The sequence below is a fragment of the Mesoplodon mirus genome, assembly GCF_964341445.2.
Source record: "Mesoplodon mirus genome assembly, chromosome: 8".
Lineage (NCBI taxonomy): Eukaryota > Metazoa > Chordata > Mammalia > Artiodactyla > Ziphiidae > Mesoplodon > Mesoplodon mirus.
Window position 1 is genome coordinate 99227942 of NC_138984.1, and position 20488 is coordinate 99248429.

Here is a 20488-nt window from a genome sequence, read left to right on the forward strand (position 1 = left end):
GATCATAAGAGACTACTACATGCAACTATATGCCAATAAAATGGACAACCTGGAAGAAAGGCAAATCCTTAGAAAGGTACAATCTTCCAAGACTGAACCAGGAAAAAATAGAAAATAGGAACAGACCAATCACAAGTACTGAAATCGAAACTGTGATTAAAAAACTCCCAGCAACAAAAGTCCAGGACCAGATGGCTTCACAGTTGAATTCTATCAAACATTTAGAGAAGAACTAACACCTGTCCTTCTGAAACTGTTTCAAAAAATTGCAGAGGAAGGAATACTCCCAAACTCATTCTATGAGGCCACCATCACCCTGATACCAAAACTAGACAAAGATACCACAAAAAAAGAAAGTTACAGGCCAATATCACTGATGAACATAGACGCAAAAATTCTCAACAAAATACTAGCAAACCGAATCCAGTAACACAATAAAAGGGTCATAACACCATGATCAAGTGGGATTTATCCCAGGGTGCAAGGATTTTTCAATATCTGCAAATCAATCCATGTGATACCCCATATTAACAAATAATTGAAGAATAAAACCTATATGATCATCTCAATAGGTGCAGAAAAAGCTTTTGACAAAATCCAACACCCATTTATGATAAAAACTCTCCAGAAAGTGGGCATAGAGGGAACATACCTCAATATACTAAAGACCGTGTATGACAAACCTACAGCTAACATCATACTCAACGGTGAAAAGCTGAAAGCATTTCCTGGAGGGTCAGGAGCAAGACAAGGATGACCACTCTCGCTCCTTTTATTCAACATAGATTTGGAAGTCCTAACCACAGGAATCAGAGAAGGAAAAAAAAAAAAGGCATCCAAATTGGAAAAGAAGAAGTAAAACTCACTTTTTGCAGATGACATGTTATTATACATAGAAAATCCTAAAGATGCTACCAGAAAACTACTAGAGCTCATCAGTGAATTGAGTAAAGTTACAGCATACAAAATTAATACACAGAAATCTGTTGCATTTCTATACACTAACAACAAAAGATCAGAAAGAGAAATTAAAGAAACAATCCCATTTACCACCACATCATAAAGAATAAAATACCTAGGAATAAACCTACCTAAGGAGGCAAAAGACCTGTACTCCAAAAACTCTAAGATGCTGATGAAAGAAATCAAAGATGACCCAACCACATGGAAAGACATACTGTGTTCTTAGATTGGAAGAATCAATATTCTCAAAATGACTCTACCACCCAAGGCAATCTACAGTCTTAAAATTTGTATGGAGACACGAAAGACCCCGAATTAGCCAAAGCAGTCTTGAGAAAGAAAAATGGAGCTGGAGGGATCAGGCTCCCTGACTTCAGACTATACTACAAAGCTATAGTCATTACAACAGTATGGTACTGGCACAAAAACAGAAATACACATCAATGGAACAGGATAAGAAGCCCAGAAATAAACCCATGCACCTGTGGTCAATTAATCTATGACAAAGGAGGCAGTGGAGGAGAGACAGTCTCTTCAATAAGTGGTGCTGGAAAACCGGACAACGACATGTCAGAAAATGAAATTAGAATATTCTTTACCACCATTCACAAAAATAAACTCAAAATGGATTAAAGACCTAAATGTAAGATCAGACATTATAAAACTCTTAGAGGAAAACATAGGCAGAACACTCTGACATAAATTGCAGCAGTATCTTTTTTGATCCGTCTCCCAGAGTAATGGAAATAAAAACAAAAATAAATAAATGGGACCTGATTAAACTCAGAAGCTTTGTACAGCAAAGGAAACCATAAACAAAACAAGAAGACAACCCACAGAATGGGAGAAAATATTTGCAAGTGATGGAGCTCACAAGGGATTAGTCTCCAAAATTTACCAACAATTCATGCAGCTCAGTATCATCAAAACAAACAACCCAATCAAAAAATGAGCAAAAGACCTAAATAGGCATTTCAGCACAGAAGACATACAGATGGCCAAGAGGCACATGAAAATATGTTCAACCTCACTAATTATTAGAGAAATGCAAATCAAAACTACAATGAGATACCACCTCACACCAGTCAGAATGGCCATTGTCAAAAAATCTACAAACAATAAATGCTGGAAAGGGTGTGGAGAAAAGGGAATCCTCCTACACTATTAGTGGGAATTAGTACAGCCACTGTGGAGAACAGCATGGAGGTTCCTTAAAAAACTGAAAATAGAGGTACCATATGATCCAGCAGTCCCACTCCTGGGCATATATTGGAGAAAAACATGGTTCGAAAGGATACATGCACCCTGATGTTCATTGTAGCAGTATTTACAATAGCCAAGACATGGAAGCAACCATAGTGCTCATCAACAGAGGAATGGCTTAAGAAGGTGTGGTACATGTATACAACAGAATAATACCCAGCCATTACAAAGAATGAAATAATGCTATTTGCAGCAACATGGATGGAGATTATCGTACTAAGTGAAGTACATCATACAGAAAAAAACAAATATCATATGATACTGCTTATATGTGGGGGAAAAAACATACAAATGAACTTCTTTACAAAACAGAAACAGACTCACAGACTTAGAGAACAAACTTACTGTTACCAGGAGGGAAGAGTCGCGGGGAGGGATAGATTGGGAGCTTGGAATTGACATGTACACACTGCTGTATTTAAAATAGATAACCAACAAGTACCTACTGTATAGCACAGGCAAGTCTGCTTAGTATTCTGTAGCAACCTAAATGGGAAAAGAATTTGAAAAAGAATAGATACATGTATATGTATAACTGAATCACTTTCCTGTACTCCCGAAACAACATTGTTAGTCAACTGTACTCCAATATGAAATAAAAAAATTTTAAAAAGAAGGAAACAGGATATTACTTAGACTGTGCAGCCATTAAAAGCATAAGGAAATACTACAAACAACTTTATGCTCATAAAGTCAGCTGCTTGGATGAATTAGACCAATTCCTTAAAAGCCACATATTACCAAAACTCAGTGAGAAACAGGCAATCTGAATAGTCTTATAACCATTAAATAAGTTGAATCCATAATTTAAAAGCTTCCAAACGGGAATCTATAGGCTCAGATACTTTTACTGGGAAATTCTACCAAACGTTTTTGTTTTTTTATTTTTGCCGTACGCGGGCTTCTCACTGTTGTGGTCTCTCCCGTTGCGGAGCACAGGCTCTGGACGCACAGGCTCATCGGCCATGGCTCACAGGCCTAGCCGCTCCGTGGCATGTGAGATCTTCCTGGACCGGGGCATGAACCTGTGTCCCCTGCATCGGCAGGCGGACTCTCAACCACTGCGCCACCAGGGAAGCCCTACCAAACGTTTAAAGAGGAATCAACACCAATTTCCCACAATCTCTTTTAAATACAGGGGGGAACACTTCATTTTATGAAGCCAATATTTTCCTGATACAGAAACAAGACAGGGAGAGTACAAATATAGAAAACTACATATCAATATTCCTTAATGAATATAGATGTAAAAATTCTTAACAAAATGTTAGCAAATTGAATCCAGCAAGTTCTAAGTAGAATTTTACACCTTGATCAAGTAGCATTTGTTACAGCTATGCTAGGTTAGTTCTGCATTTGAAGATCAGTGTAATTCACTGTTTTTAACAGGCTATATTAATTTCCTAGGGCTGCCATAACAAAGTACTACAAGGTGGATGGCCTAAAATAACAAATATATTCTCTTATAGTTCTGGAGGCCAGAAGTCCAAAATCAAGGTATCAGCCAGATCATGCCCTCTCTGAAGGCTGTAGAAGAGAATCCTTCCTTGCCTCTTTTTAGCTTCTGGTGGTTGCCAGCAACCCTAGTTATTCTTCGGCCTGCTACTGCATTACTCCAATTTCTGCCCCCATCTCCAACAGAGCATTCCTCCCTGTGTTTCTTGACTCTTTGGATTTAGGGCCCACCCTAGTTCAGTATGACTTCCTAACTTGATTACATCTGCAAAGACCCTCTTCCAAATAAGAGCACGTTCACAAGTACCAAGGGTTAGAACTTAAACATCTTTTGGGGGGACATAATTCAACCCACAACAGAAGCTAAAGAAAAATCACAGGATCATATCGATTGATGCAGAAAATTTGTTTGACAAAATTCAAAACGTTTACATGATAAAAACTCAAAAACAGAGAAGGAGGAAGACTTCCTCAACTTGATAAAAGTCTACAAAAAAACTAGAGCTAACATTATACTTAATGGTAAAGACTGAATGCTTTCTACCTGAGATTAGCAAAATGATAAGACTGTCTTCTGTCACCACTCTTACTTAGGATAGAACTGGAAGTTCTAGCCACATCATAAAGTAATAAAAAGAGATAGAAGGCTATACAGGTTGGAAAGGAATAAATAAAACTGTCTATTTGCAAATGACATCATTGTCTACATAGAAAATCTCAAGGATTCTACCAAAAACCCCTGAAACTAGTAAATAAGTTCAGCAAGGTCACAGGCTACAATATCAGCATGAAAAAAATCAATTATAATTTTAGATACCTGGAATGTTGTAGAAACATATTGAAAGCATAATGCCATTTAGAATTATTCCCCCCCAAAGTGATATACTCAGGTACAAATCTAGCAAAACATGTACAGGACATGTTTGCTGAAAACAGAAAAATGCTGGTGAAAGAAATGAAAGAAGATCTAAATAAATGAAGAGGCATACAGCATTCATGATTAGAAAAACTCAAAAGATGTCAGTTCTCCCTAGATTGACTGATACATTTACTACAATTTCTACCAAAATCACAGAGGTTTTTGTAAACTTAGTAAAGCTTGTTCTAAACATTATGTGGAAAGGCACAGGGACTAGAATAGGTAAAATAATCTTGAAAAACAACAGAAATCTTGTTACCAAATCTTCTTTAGCTTCAGTACTCAAAACAGCATGGTGTTTGCAGAAGCATAGATGTATTGATGACGGGAATGGAATAAAAAATGCAGAAATAGACTCACACAAATATGCCCAACTGATTTTTGACCAAAGTGCAAAAGGAATTCAATGGAGGAAGGAGAGTCTGTTTAACAAATAATGCTGGACATCCATGTGTTTGGTGGGGGCGGGGGCGACCTCAACCTAATCCTCACACTTCATGCAAAAATTAACTCAAAATGGATAATAGATTTAAATGTAAAACTATACAACTTTTAGGAAAAAAAACTAGGAGAAGGTCTTCAAAACCTAGGGCATGGTGAACAATTCTTAGACATAACACCAAAAATACCATCTCTAAAAGAAAAACAATCAATAAATTGGACTTCATAAAACCTTTTTTAATCTGTGAGAGACCCTATTAGGAGGATGAAAAGACAAGCTATAGACTGGGAGGGAATATTAGCAAACTACATCTCTAATAAAGGACTCATGTCTAGGATATATATTAGGAACTCTCAGTACTTAACAGTAAATAAAAACAATAATCCAGTTAGAAAATGAACAAAGGCATGAAGAGCCATTTCACCAAAGAGGATACATGGATGGCAAGCACCTGAGAAGATGTCCAAGGGAATATAAATCCTAGTCCTTAAGTGTGGGCTATGTAGAGACTTTGTTCCAAAGTGTGCAGTGTGGAAGAGGGTGTCTGTCTCTCTTTACAGTGGAGACATGTGACAAACATCACCTCAGCCAGGTGATCAAAGTCAATTTCAATAGTAATGAATCGTGTAATAATACGTACCCTTCTCAGGCAGTGATGACAATGGTACTTCTCTATGTCTCCTCTCAAAAATCTATAACCACTGTCTAATCCTAACAAAAACATCAGACAAATTAACTAGAAGGTCATCCTACAAAATAGTTAACCAGTACTCTTTAAAACTGTCAAAGTCATCAGAAGCAAGGGAAGTCTGAGAAGCCATCAAGCCAGAAGGAGTCTCAGGAGACATGACAAGTAAATGTACTGTGGTATCTTGACTGGATTCTGGAACAGAAAGCAGTAAAATTTAATTTTTAAAAAGCGTTTATCCCTAGCCATTAGAGGAACTTTAAATTGAGATGCCTATCAAAATAACTGAAATTGGGGAATTCCCTGGCAGTCCAGTGATTAGGGCTTGGCGCTTTCACTGTCGGGGACCAGGGTTCAATCCCTGGTCAGGGAACTAAGATCCCACAAGCCATGCAGCACAGCCAAAATAACTGAAATTAAAAATACTGATAATGCCAAATGGGGATGTAGAGAAACTAGATCTCTCATACATTCCTTTGAGCATTTTGAATGTTATCCCACTGCTTTCTAGCCTCCATTGTTTCTCTAGAGAAGTCAGCTGCTGATTTTATTGGGGTTATCTTGTAAAGGATGCATCATGTTTTGTCTTGCTCCTTTGAAGATTTTCTCAACTTTGACTTTCAACATTTTTATAATACTATAATATGTCTATTTGTATCTTTGCATTTATCATACTTAGTGTTCCTTGAGCTTCCTGGATATATAGGTTATTGGTTTTCAGTAAATGTGAGAAGTCTTCAGCCATTTTTTCTTTGAATATTTCTCCTCCTTTCTCTCTTTTCCTTTTGGTACTCCTTTATACATGTCTTGGTGCTCTTAATGGTGTTTCATGTTTCTTTGAGGCCCTGTTCATTCTTCTTCATTTCTTTCTCCCTTCAGTTCTTCAGGGCTGTTGGTCTGTCTTCAACTTTACTAATTCTCTTTTGTACCAATTCAGATCTACTGTTGAGCCCCTCTAGTAGATTTTTAACATTTTGCTTACTGTACTTTTTAACTCCAGAATTTCCATTTGGTTCTTTTCTTAAAAAATAATTTATATCTCTCTACTGATACTCTAATGTGACATGATCATCATACCTTCTTTTTCATCATACCTTCTTTTACTTCTTCACTTAGGCTTTCTTTTCATTCTGTGAATTTATTCATAACGGCTACTTTGAAACCTTTTTCTGATAAATCTGACATCTGGTCACTCTCTCAAGCAGTTTCTGGTGCCTGTTTCTTTTTCCCTGTGTATGGGTCATACTTTTCTGTTTCTTTGCATGCCTCATAATTTTTGTTAGAAACTGGACATTTTAGATACTATATTGTAACAACCCTTGGTACTGATCTCCTCATCTCCTCCAAGACCCACCATAGTTATTTGCTAATTGCTTGTTTATCTGTTTAGCGACCGGCTGGATTCTTTTAGTGAAGTCTATTCACCTGCACCCCGCCAACACCACCAAGTGTTAAGCCTCTGACGTTACTCCTTAGGGAGGCACAGCTTTGGGTGCCCACAGTCACCTGGGAAGACAATGGCATTAGTAGGGTTCTCCCCCACTGTTTCCCTGACCACATCCAGCTGATAAACCCCACTACTTGCTTGCCATTTAATCTACTAGAACACAGTACTGGAATTTGACCGTAAACACAAATTCCTCTGCAAACTAATCCAGTCGTATTGTAGCTCCTTGCCAGAATGGTTTCTGAGGTCAGTGTTTGATGTTTGTTCTGCCCCAGGAGAGCTCCTGCCAGCTGTCTTACTCTTTGTTCTCCCCTGAAAACTGGTCAGCCCACAGTCTAGGCCGCGTCTTTCACTGGGTCTGCACGTTTCCTCCTACTTGCCTTCACTACACTTACTGCTTTGGGGAGCACTTGAACTTGCGTACTCTGTTGAAAATGGAGCCACCTCCTTTGGGAAGAGATCAGAAGCTTCCTGTGCTATGGCCTGTTTCTCCCTCCAGGCAGAATCTCTGAGCCTAGGGCTCTGGAGGTGGGGGTGGGACAATGACAGCCTTTTCTCCGAGTAACACCTTGTTCTAGGAGGTGAACACTCAGGGTAGGGGAAGAGGAGTGAGTAGCCTGGGGTACGTCCGCTTGGTTTGCCTCTCCTAATGTGACGCCACCATTTCACAAGCCAGGAGAAGGGCTTCTCAGACTGTACTTCTAAGGTACAGTCTCCATTCTACAAGTGGGGTTGAGCAAAAGAAGGGAGCCCCCATTTCAGTTAGACTCGCCTGGGACTTGGCCTCAGCAGCAGGGAGCACGGAGCAGGATGAGGAATGTCTCGCTCCTCCTGGGAGGGGAGCCATCTCCCTAGCGGCTGGCGGAGAGAGGGCTCTGTGTTCTGGGCTGCAGCGATCTGGGATGGAGTCACCGCCTCTCAGCTGGAGAGAGGAGGGAGGGAGCGGTCTTGGTTTAAATACCACAGACTTCCTGTTCTTTCCACATTTTAGTAGATTTGCTCGAGTAGATGTTTCTGCTTTGCTCTTTGCCCTTAGGACCTTTCCCAGAGGTTTAAAGCCTTATTTAAAAATTTCCCCCAGTTTCACTGGGGAAGCAGCTTAGAAGAACACTGTCATATCACAAGTCAGTTGTCTCTTATACATTGCTGAGCTACTCCGGAAAAAAAAAAAGTTTAGCAGTTTTATAAAAACCAAACATACACTTACCATATGACCCAACAGTTGCACTCCTGGGTGTTTACCCCAGAAAAATGAAAACCTGTGTTCACACAAGAATCTGTACACAGGTGTTCATAGCAACTTTTTGGTAAGAGCCAAAATCTGGAAACAACACAAATGACATCAAACGGTTAAACGAACTGTAGTGCCGTTGAATATTACTCAGGAATGGAAAGGAAAGAACTATTGATCATGTAATAGCTTAGGTGGATCTCAAGGGCATTGTGCTTATGCTTAGTGGAAAAAGCTAATCTTAGGAGGCCACATACCAAAAAGAAAAAAAACAAGACATATCATGTGATGCTATCTATATAACAATCTCTAAGTGACAAAATTATAGAGCTAGAGAACAAATTAGTGGATTTGGGGGTTAATCACGGGGCAGGGGTGGTGTGACCATAAAGGTGTGGCACAGGAGAGATCTCTGTGGTGATGTTATAGTTCTGACTCTCGATTGCGGTGGCAGTCACAGAAACCTACAATGATGTCATGGCATATACTCACTGTACATCAGTGGCAGTTTCCTAGGTGTGATACTGTACTACAGTTATTAAGATGCAGACAGTGGTGAAGGAGAAATACCTGACCTCTCTTTACTATCTTTTTTCCCCAGTAATAGCTTTATTGAACTATAATTCACGTAGCATACAATTCATCTATTAAAATGTACAATTCAGTGATTTTTAGTATGTTCACAGTTGCACGTCCATCACTACGGTGAGTTCTAAAACATTTTCATTACCCCGATAAGAGACTCCACAACCCTTAGCCATCCTTCCGAATCCTGCCATCTTCACTCCTCCCTATACCCCCAGCCCTGGGCAACCTCTGATCTGCTTTTCATCTCTGTAGATTTCCCAGTGCTGGACATTTCTTGTGAATGGAATCATATATTATACAGTCTTCTGTGACAGGCTTATTCCACTTAGTGTAATGTTTTCACGGTTCATCCACATAGCATGTCTGAGTACTTCATTCCATTTTCCTGCCGAATAATATTCTATTTTATGGATATATACCACATTTTATTTATCCATTCATCACTTGATGGGCATTTGGGTTGTTTCCACTTCTTGGTTATTATGAATAATGGTGCTGTGATCATTTGTGTCTACATTGTTTTTATAAATTTATTTTATTTATTTTTGGCTGTGTGGGGTCTTCATTGCTGCGCGTGGGCTTCCCCTAGTTGCGGCAAGTGGGGGCTCCTCTTTGTTGCAATGCGCGGGCTTCTCATTGCGGTGGCTTCTCTTGTTGTGGAGCACGGGCTCTAGGTGTGCAGGCTCAGTAGTTGTGGCTCGTGGGCTCTAGAGCGCAGGCTCAGTAGTTGTGGCGCACGGGCTTAGTTGCTCCGCAGCATGTGGGATCTTCCCGGACCAGGGCTCGAACTCGTGTCCCCTGCATTGGCAGGCGGATTCTCAACCACTGCACCACCAGGGAAGCCCCATGTATCTACATTTTTGTGGGAACATCTGTTTTCATTTCTCTTGGACATACACATAGGAATAGAATTTCTGGGTTATTTGGTAACTATAGTTAACATTTTAGCAACTCCCAGACTGTTTTCCAAAGTAAATACATTTTTCCCACCGGCAGTGCATGATGATACTTCTGATTTCTCCATATCCTCACCAGCACTTACTCTTTTTTTTATTACAGCATCCTAATGGGTGGGAAGTGGTATTTCACTGTGGTTTTGATTTACATTTCCCTAATGCCTAATGGTGTTGAATATCTTCATGTGATGTTGGCCATTTGTATATGTTTTTTGGAAGAAATGTCTTTTTGGATCCTTTGCCCTTTTTAATTGGTTTGTCTTTTTATCATTGAGTGGTAAGAATTCTTCCTATGTTTTAGATACAGGTCCCTTACCAGATATATCTGTAGACTATCTTTGCAACTTCTGTGAAACTAAAAAGTTTTTTTTAATGCTTGTAATGAAATATACATGTCCATCTAAAACTGGTGAAATCTGAATAGGGTCAGTGGACTCTGTCAGTGTCACGGTTGTGATATTGACTGTAGTTTTGCAAGATCTTACCACTGGAGGAAAGTGGATAAAGAGTATGCAGGATCCACAACATTGGAAAGCAATTATAATCCAATAAAGATGTAAAAAAAAAAAAAAAGTACACGGGGTCTCCCTGTATTATTCCTTACAACAACTGTATGTGAATCTACAGTTCTCTCAAAAAGGTTAAAATTCTTTCATCCCATTCATGCTAATATTTGCCTAGTAGACAGAGTTTTTTTTTAATTGCTCTGAGAAGTAAAGTTCGTCAGTTTCAGGTTCACAACCATATCGAAAGAGATCTTACATGTCCCCCCGCCCCGAACATGCACAGCCTCCCCTACCGTCAACACCACCACAAAGTGGTGCATTTGTCGCATCTGCCGAACCTAAACTGACATACAAGTATCACCCAAAGTTCATCATTTACAGTCCAGTTTGGTCTTGGCATTGTATACTGTATCAGTTTGACAAACATATAGGTAGGGTTTTTTCAAGATTAATTTTTAAAATAATAAAATAAGTTATTTAATTTAAAAAATCTTTTTTAATTATCCATGTACTATGTAATTACATTTTAAGTCCTAGTTAAACAGTGATATTAAAACTTCACAGATACAGCTAAACTCACCTTTGACAGGTGCTCCTCAATCCTAGTTTCTTTCCCCAGTCCAAATGATACAATTCATGTTTATTTTACTACAGTGCTGGTTACTGGACTTTTCTACCTACATTTAAATGTGACTCAAGTTGGAGCCCTGTAACTTCTCCAAGATGTAGATTACACCACGGAGCTTCTAAGCTTCAGGCCCAAACTCTCCACATGCTGGCAAGCTTCACAACATGAGCAAGGCTCCAACCTACTAAAGACCGTTTCCTTCATTTAAGAGTTTAGAGTACTAACTTACTCTCTTTTGAATTCACTAGATTAGCAGAGTATGTCTTTAAAGAATTCTTCTGGTGTGGACAAAAAGAGCTTTTATTCATGTTGTGACTGTATTTTCACTGACTTAAAGATATTTAAGTAAAATTCTTAATAAAGTAGTGGCTTGAACACAAATGACTTTAGCTCTATAAAAATTGAAATATACTTTTTTTTTTCTTTTATGATTCCAGAGGAGAAGAAAGCTATGCTGCAGGAAATAGCTAATCAGAAAGGAGTATCCTGTCGTGCCCAAGGCTGGAAGGTTCACCTCTGTGCTGCCCAGTTGCTGCAGCTGGTAGGTGGTGCTCTAGCAGTTATTACGTCCTGCTGAACAGAAGGATGGATGCTGGAGACGTCTGAGTTCATAGAACATTTTCTTTAGAGTGATTCCGAAGCGTTCCCAGTTAACGTGGGTCATGGTAGAATTTTTATGTGTGCTGTGTGATATTGTAATTACTGTTACCTATTCTGTGGGTGTAATTGTAATCTAAATATATCTTAGTTTTGGTCCCCGTAAGTGCAATATACTGAACAACTTAAGTTTGTAAGACGTACAATTGAGGTTCAGTGTTACGTGTTGCCGTGACATCTGAAAAAGAGGGGGCGTCAGATGACCCAACTGTGTAAGCTCCTCCTCCTCACCCTGCTCCTTGGCGTGGGGACCAGGCACAGTTCCCACTTCTTCCTGAACAGTGGGCTTCAGTTCTCTGCCAGCTTGTGATACTCAGATAAGCTGGTGACATCCTCCCGGGAGGACCAGGGGCACCGCTCGCTCTGGCTGCTGCAGTGCCTGCCTCCTACGGCTCCTACTCCTTCACTCCGTTCCCCGCTTGTCATGGAGCGCAGCCCCCATGTGGCCATGCGTGGTGTGCGCTGTCCTCTTCCCCTGGGCTGTGAGGATACTGACTAGTAAACTGCTGTTGATCTCATCTGTCCAACGTGCTAGGTGTTCAGCCCTTTCCATGACCCTAGGCGGGAATCCTTCCTTCAACAAGGTAAAGAGGAGGTGATCAAAATAATAACCTCACAAAGTCTTTCCATCTTTGGAGTAGCAGTGATCTGAAGAACATGGTCTTTTATGAGTATTGTTCTTAAAGTAGTGCCATGGCTAGTTTTTTTATGTAGCATAAAAGCATATTTCTCTGAAACTTACAGACTTGTTTTTCAGAGGGATTGTGAATTCCTGGCAGAATTTTAAAGTGATCCTTGGACTTCCCTGGCGGTCCAGTGGTTATGACTGTACTTCCACTGCAGGGGGCACGGGTTTGATCCCTGGTCGAGGAGCTAAGATCCTACATGCCGTGTGGTGCGACCAAAAACAAACAAACAAATAAATAAATAAGTTATCCTGGGGGCTTCCCTGGTGACACAGTGGTTGGCAATCCACCTGCCAATGCAGGGGACACGGGTTCGAGCCCTGGTCCGGGGAGATCCCACATGCCGCGGAGCAGCTAAGCCCGTGCGCCACAACTACCGAGCCTGCGCTCTAGAGCCAGTGAGCCACAACTACTGAAGCCTGCGCGCCTAGAGCCCACGCACCCAGCAAAGAGTAGCACCCGCTCACTGCAACTAGAGAAAGCCCGTGTGCAGCAACAAAGACCCAATGCAGCCAAAAATAAATAAATTAATTAATTTTAAAAAAAGTTATCCTGGAAGATGGACTCTGAATTATGGCAAATTGTAATGTAAATTGTTGTTGATCAGTTTTCTTTACTGCATCTTAGTCATTGGGAGAAATGATTTTATCACCCAAACAGATCTGATACCAATTTACACAGGTGATTCAGGGTGGGTTGTTTGCCTGAGTTTGACAAAAGTATCTCTGAAGTCATGATGCCCTCCCTCTTGTTTGTTGCAGACAAATCTAGAACACGATGTTTATGAAAGACTCACCAACCTACAGGAAGGGATCATCCCAAAGAAAAAAGCAGCAACCGATGATGATTTACACCGAATAAATGAACTAATACAGGTTTGAAGGAGCCCTTTCCCTCTCCTTACTTCTCCCTTTCCCTCTCTTGTCCACTAATGTCTTTAGTAAAAACCTATTACTTCAGCCTGCATTATCAAGAAACACTAAAACATTTTTTCTGTGTGAAAGCCTCAAAATGGCTCAATCCAAAGAAGAGAAGTTCTTTAAAAGCCACATTGTCTCAAAGATTACTTACTGACGCTGTGATGTCCTTTGTTTCAGGGGAATATGCAGAGGTGTAAACTTGTGATGGATCAAATCAGTGAGGCCAGAGACTCCATGCTTAAGGTTTTAGATCACAAAGATCGTGTCCTGAAGCTTCTAAATAAGAACGGGACTGTCAAGAAGGTGGCAAAATTGAAGCGAAAGGAAAAAGCCTAGACCCCGAATCAGGACTTCGGAAACAGAATTTATGAAGAATGGTGTTGGGGGTGGGGGAGGGCTTTGGTTATTTTCAAAGCAGAACATTGAAATTAAGAAAGCGTTCCTTAACTCACGCTCGAAAGCAGAAGAGCCCATAGCATCCAGTGACACGGAAGGATCAGAGCGCATCTGACACAGTGGACTCCAGTCTTTCCTTCAGGCGTCTGTCTCCCTCTTACACGTACCATGTCGGACATGATTCCTGATGCATCAGTGTCTCCCAGTTGGAATCAGTGACATAAGTGACTGGCTGGTGTTTTTCAGCCTTCCAGTTGATAAACTGTATTTATCTGCTGGATTCCTGCAGGACCCACACTGAGCCTGGACTGAAAGTATCCACTCAGACCATCTGTTCCCTCTCTACGCTGAAAATTGAACCTCTTCCCCTCACCCCAGTCGGTCCTTACTCTGACCTTCAGATGCCCACGCTGGCCTTCTAAAGCAGTGCCATGGCACCGAGAGACCTGCCACATCTCACTCTAAAGGGTTTGAACTATCGATTCTCGTCATTTTTTTAAAGAACCATTTCAGAGTGAAATTGTTACATTGTCTGTCCTGCGTGTGTCAGAGTTGGGTTTCTGTGGAGGTTCGGAGCAGGCAACACCGTAAGTTGCTCTGAGATCTGTGTTCTGAAGTACATTCTTGGTTATCTGTACTTCTGTGCCTGGTGTGATGCTGTTAATTGTATGTACCACACATCTCCAAACGTTAATAAAGGACTCAAAGAGGTTTTTGTACAGAAGCAGTTTACATCTTTTTATAAAGTTAATCAGTGCTGTACTGCACATCGCTCGAGTGTTTACCCTGCTGTAGTTTCTCTCACGTTTTTGAGTCTACTCTGTTAAAGTTTTGTCGTTCCACATCGAGTTCCACTTACCCTCGTATCTTGAAGATGTCACAGATGGTGAAGCCTGTTAGCTTTTGGTTATCTTAAATACGAGACTACATTGTATCCCACTGCAGATAGAAATCGGTCATGTTATAGGACAATTAGGGATAGAGCTTCCAGGAGAGTGGAGTTTCTTTACAAGGTTGCTTCCTGTGAACTAGCTCAAGTGGGAAGGTAGCCCAGCCTTGCTTTTTGCCTTGACCTGCACAGATCTGAGACAGGAGTCTATGCCAAGTCTGATCCAGTCTTTGGGACCAGAGACGGCCCTCCTGGGACGGCCTTCCTGGGACGGCCTTGGCTCTCCTGGGGCAGCCTTCCTCGAACTGGAATGGTAAACTCTGGTCTGTTGTAGGATTGGGGAAGAGAGAAGCAAAGTGGGCTTTCAGCCTTCCCCCGGTTAGGCCACATGGCCTGCATAGCATAAGCTAGAGAGGTTCTCGGAACGGTCAAGGCTGCTTCACTAGAGTGTTTCAACCTGAAGGTATTACTGACTGTGTACTAGGTGATGCCGGTTTAGTGCTGTGTGCAGTATAGTGCCTGTGCTAGCCCAGGGCTCCCTGCCTCCATTTCTCATCTGTGCATGTTGCCCAGGTGTACGTGATGTGCTGGCTCTGAAGGACAGGACCCAGGTACTTTGGATCCTGCTTTACAGACCTGTTCTCTCTAAAAGTATCGTCACCTCTGTTTAGACAAACCTTCGATAACCCTGGTCCAAGGAGGATAGTCGGTACAAGCTTTGCTGTCAGTACAGGTTAGAGCGGTGGTGTTTTCTGTGTTCCCTCGCCCTATGAGAACAATATGATCGGAAGATAGGAGAGGGTGGAGGGGGAGATGAATTATATGTGTGTACAGCATTATGTAAAAGCAAAGCACCTTGAAGTATACAGCCTGATAAGATCTTACATACATATATGCCCATGAAACCATCACCACGATCAAGAGAGTGGAGATATCAGACCCAAAATTTCCCTGGTGCCTCTTTGTGATTTCTTGCCTCTCACCCCTCCCTGCCTCACCACCCCGCATCTCCAGGCAAAGATTAATCTGCTTTCTGTCACTCTAGATGGCATTTTCTGGAATTTCATTTGAACGAAATCACACAGAATATTCTTTTTTGGGGGAGGGAGTCTGGCTTCTTTTGCTCAGCATAATGGAAATTTATGCTGAGATTTGCTCATGTGGCTTATTTCAATAGTTCATTGCTTTTTACTGCTGAGTAGCAAGCATTCCATTGTATGGATATGGATATTCCTTCCACAAGTTGTTTCTGCATTCACCTGTAGAAAGACATTCAGGTTGTTAGGTTTTGGTTATTACAGACACAGCTACTTTGTATGTTTCTGTTCTTTGTATGGACAAATGTCAGTACACACCTTAACTGGTGATTTTATGTTGGTTGTACTTTCCAGGGATTTATGACCAGGAGATAGTGCTGAGAAGTCCAGACACCCGGTGGCTCTTGGTCCAGAAAACTATCATTCACATACTTAAAGATGAGAAAGAATTAGAAATATATTTGAGGTAGGACGTCGATATGGTTTCTGTTCTTTACAGTAGAAAAACATAAATCTGGGGGGAAAAGTTTTTCTGTTTTTTTTTTTTTAATATTTATTTATTTATTTGGCTGAGTCATGTCTTAGTTGAGGCACGCAGGATGTTTGAGTTGCGACACGCAAACTTTTAGTTGCGGCGTGGGGATCTAGTTCCCTGACCAGGGATTGAACCCAGGCCCCCTGCATTGGGAGCAGGGAGTCTTAGCCACTGGACCACCAGGGAAGTCCCTGGGGAAAAAGTTTTAATCCATCTGCTTGGTCTAGAATATCTTTCATATTATTTTCTTAAACCTAGGTATTTCAAAAGATCATTAAATAGAAAATGCTTTAGAATATTTTCATTGATTTTCATCATAGTAATAATATAGAATCACACAGTTTTAGAGTTTAGAGGTTATTTAGAGGTTATATAGTCCAGCCCAACCTGTGATGAAATGGACACCTTTGAAAGGTTGTTAAGTTTTTGTACTTTTTTATAGTAAAATACAGCACAGGTAAAGAAAAGTACATGAAACAAATGTATAGCTTTATAAGTTCTTGAAAGAAGAACAACTTTGAAATGGTCCCCCAGAGTAAGAAGTAGAACTTTGCTAGCCACAAAATGCTCTATCCCAATCACACACTCTACCTCTCCCTAAAATAACCACTATCTTGACTTTTCCCTCCCAAATAATCAGTTTTATTGTGATGTAATTACAGAGAGTAAAATACCCAAATCTTAAATTTACAGTTTTGTGCATTTTGACACACATATACAACCATGGCTAACATCTAGATAAAGATACATGACATGACTGTAACCTCAGAAGGAGCTCCTTTGTAGTCAAGTACACCTGTGTCCTCCCACCCACACCCATTAGTTTTGTCTGTCCTTGAATTTCTGCGTGAATAGAATCACACAGTAGGTACTTATTTGTGTCTGGCTCTTTTGCTCAACATAATTTGAGATTCTTCCATCTGTTAAATGTATCCTAAGTTGTTTCTTTTTACTGCTGTGTGACTGTGCCACAGTCTGTTTACCCATTTCCCCACGGAAGGGCATCTTGGTGCTTCCAGCTCTTGACTATTACGAGTAAAGCTGCTGTGAACATTTGAATGCAGCTTCTCGTGTGGAATCTCAGGTTTAAATCAGTTGAGTAAAAACCTAGGAGTGTGATTGCTGAGTCATAAGGTAAAACCATGTTTAGTTTTGTAAGAAACTTCCAAACTATATTCCAAAGCAGCTGTACCATTTTACAGTCCCACCAGCAATGAGTGAGAGTTCCTGTTGCTTCACATCCTCGTCAATATTTAGTGTTGTCAGTGTTTAGATTTTAGCCATTCGAACAGGTGTGTAGTGGTTTCTCATTATTTTCATTTGCAGTTCCCTAACGATATGGTGTTGAGCATTTTTTCAAATGCTCATTTGCCATCTTCATATCATTTTTGATGAAGTATTCAGATCTTTACCCATATTTTAATTAGCTTGTTTGTTTTCTGATTGAGTTTTAAGAGTTCTTTATATATTTTTGATACCAGTCCTCTTTCAGATGTGTGTTTTGCAAATATTTTCTCCCTGTCTGTAGCTTATGTTGCCATTTACTTAATAAATGGTACCTTTTGAAGAGCAGTTTTTAATTTTAATAAAGTACAACATCAGTTTTTTCTTTCATGAATTGTGCTTTTGGATAATAGCTAAAGACTCATCACCAAACCCAAGGTCACCTAGGTTTTCTCCTGTGTTTTGTCATAGTGGTTTTATAGTTTTGTGTTTTACATTTAGGCTATAATTATCAATTCTGAGATAATTATTTTGAAAGTTGTATGGTCTGTGTAAAGTTTTTTGGGTTTTGGTTTTCAGGGTTTTTTTGAACATGGATGTCCAATTGTTCCATAATCACTTGTTGAAAAGACTATTCTTTTTTTTCTTTTTCTTTTTTTTTTTTTAAGCGGGCCTCTCACTGTTGTGGCCTCTCCCATTGCGGAGCACAGGCTCCGGACGCGCAGGCTCAGCGGCCATGGCTCACGGGCCCAGCCGCTCCACGGCATGTGGGATCTTCCCGGACTGGGGCACGAACCCATGTCCCCTGCATTGGCAGGCGGACTCTCAACCACTGTGCCACCAGGGAAGCCCGAAAAGACTATTCTTAATTAAATTGCCTTTGCTCCTTTGCCAGAGATCAGTTGACTGTATTTGTGGAAGTCTATTTCTGGGCTCTGTATTCTGTCCCATTGATCTACTTGTCTGTTCTTTTGCCAGTACCACTCTGTTTTGACTGTAGCTTTACAGTAAGTTTTGAAGTTGAGAGTATGAGTTCTCCAGCTTTGTTCTTGAGTATTGTGTTGGCTATTCTAGGTCTTTTGTCTTTTCATATAAGTCTTAGAATCTGTTAATATCTATAAAACAGCTTGCTGGAATTTTGACTAGGATTACATGAATCTAAGATAAAGTTGGGAAGGAATTGACATCTTAATGTTGAGTGTTCTAGTCTGTGAACATGGACTGTTTCCTCATTTATTTAGACCTTTGATTTCTTTCATCAGTCTTGTAGTTTTCCTCATGTAGAGCCTGTACATATTTCATTAGATGTATACCTAATTATTTCGTTTTTGTGTGTGTGCTATTGAAAATGGTACTTTTTCTTTTTTTTTTTTTTTTTTTGCCACACTGCATTGCTTGCGGCACGTTAGTTCCCCAACCTCAGGGATTGAACCTGGGCCCTCAGCAGTAAAAGCATGGAGTCCTAACCACTGGACCGCCAAGGAATTCCCTATTTCAAATTCTGATTGTTTTCTGGTGTTATATGGGAAAGCAGTCCACATTTATATACTGTTAACCTTGTGTGCTGTGATGTTGTTGTATTCACAAAAGTTTTTTTGTTGATTCTTCAGGACTTTCTATGTAAACAGTAATTCCATCTGTGAACAAATACAGTTTTATTTCTTCTTTCTCAATCTGTTTAGGTTTTATTTCCTTTTCCTATCTATTGCACTAGGTAGGCCTTCCAGTAAGGTGTTGAGTAGGAGTGGTAAAAGGGAATATCCTTGCCTTGTTCCCAGTCATAAGGGTAAAGTGTTCAGTTTCTCATCATTAAGTATGACATTAGCGGCAGGGTTTTTTTGTAGATGTTCGTTATCAAGTTGAAGTTCTCCCCTCTTCCTAGTTTGCTGAGAGTTTTCAATCAGAATGAATGGTGGATTTTGTCATATGCTCTTCTGCATCACTAATATGATCATATGAGTTTTCTTCTTTAGCATGTTGGTATGTTAGATCACATTAATTAATTTTTTACTATTGAACCAGCCAGTCAAACCAGCACACTTGAAATAAATCCCACTTGGTTATGATGTATAATTCTTTTTACACATAGTTAGATTCAGTTTGCCAACACTTAGTTGCATCTGTGTTCATGAGAGATACTGGTCTGTGCTTTCTTTTTCGTACATGCCTTAAGTCTGGTTTCAGTGTCTTGATAATAGAATGAGTTAGGGAATGTTCCCTCTGTTCTCTTTTCGGGAGGGGATTGTAGAGAATTGGTACAATTTCTCCCTCAAATGTTTGGTCAAATTCAGCAGTAAAAACATCTGGACCTGGTACTTTTCTTTTTTGGGAAATGATTAATTATTCATCCAATTCTTTAAATAGACATAGGCCTATTCAGATTGTCTCTCTCCTTGTGTCAGTGTTGGTAGTTTCTGTCTTTCAAGGAATTGGAACATTTTGTCTAAGTTATTTGTGGGCATGGAGTTGTTCCTAGTATTCCTTTATTATTCTTTCCATGTCTGTAGGTACAGTAGTGATAATCTTTCATTTCATTTTTTAAAATATTTATTGAGATATAACTCACATAACATACAATTCACCTACTTGAAGTGTGAAATTCAGTGACTTTTACTATATTCACAGAGTTGTGCATCCATCACCACAGTCAATTTTAGAGTATTTTCATTGCCCCCAAAACAAGCCCTGTGCCCTATAACCATTACTCCTGTTTAGGAGTTTAATCTGTTTTGAGTTAATTTTTGCATCTGATGTGACGTAGGGTGTCCAACTTCATTCTTTTTTTTTAAATGAAGTATAGTTGATTTACAATGTTATGTTAATTTCTACTGTAGAGCAAAGAGATTCAATTATACATACATGTATTCTTTTTCAGATTTTTTTCCATTATGGTTTACCATAGGATATTGAATATCATTCCCTGTGCTATACAGTAGGACCTTGTTGTTTATCCATTCTATATATAATAGTTTGCATCTGCTAATCCCAAACTCCCAATCCATCCCTCCCCCTTCACAATCACAAGTGTGTTCTCTTTGTCTGAGTTTGTTTCTCTTTT

At 40.0% G+C, this 20488-nt stretch overlaps 1 protein-coding gene across 6 annotated transcripts in view; it reads left to right on the forward strand.

The window, feature by feature from the left end:
* The window catches only part of SAP130 (Sin3A associated protein 130), a 75364-nt gene extending 60881 nt beyond the window's left edge, over nucleotides 1-14483 (forward strand). For all 6 annotated transcript variants that reach the window (XM_082631386.1, XM_082631388.1, XM_082631387.1 and 3 more), the window contains 3 exons: nucleotides 11524-11627; nucleotides 13191-13304; nucleotides 13527-14483. In XM_082631386.1, the coding sequence (XP_082487512.1) occupies nucleotides 11524-11627; nucleotides 13191-13304; nucleotides 13527-13685 (377 nt within the window). In that variant the 3' untranslated portion in view covers nucleotides 13686-14483. The remainder of the gene's footprint in view (nucleotides 1-11523; nucleotides 11628-13190; nucleotides 13305-13526) is intronic.
* The last annotated feature ends 6005 nt before the right edge of the window (nucleotides 14484-20488 follow it).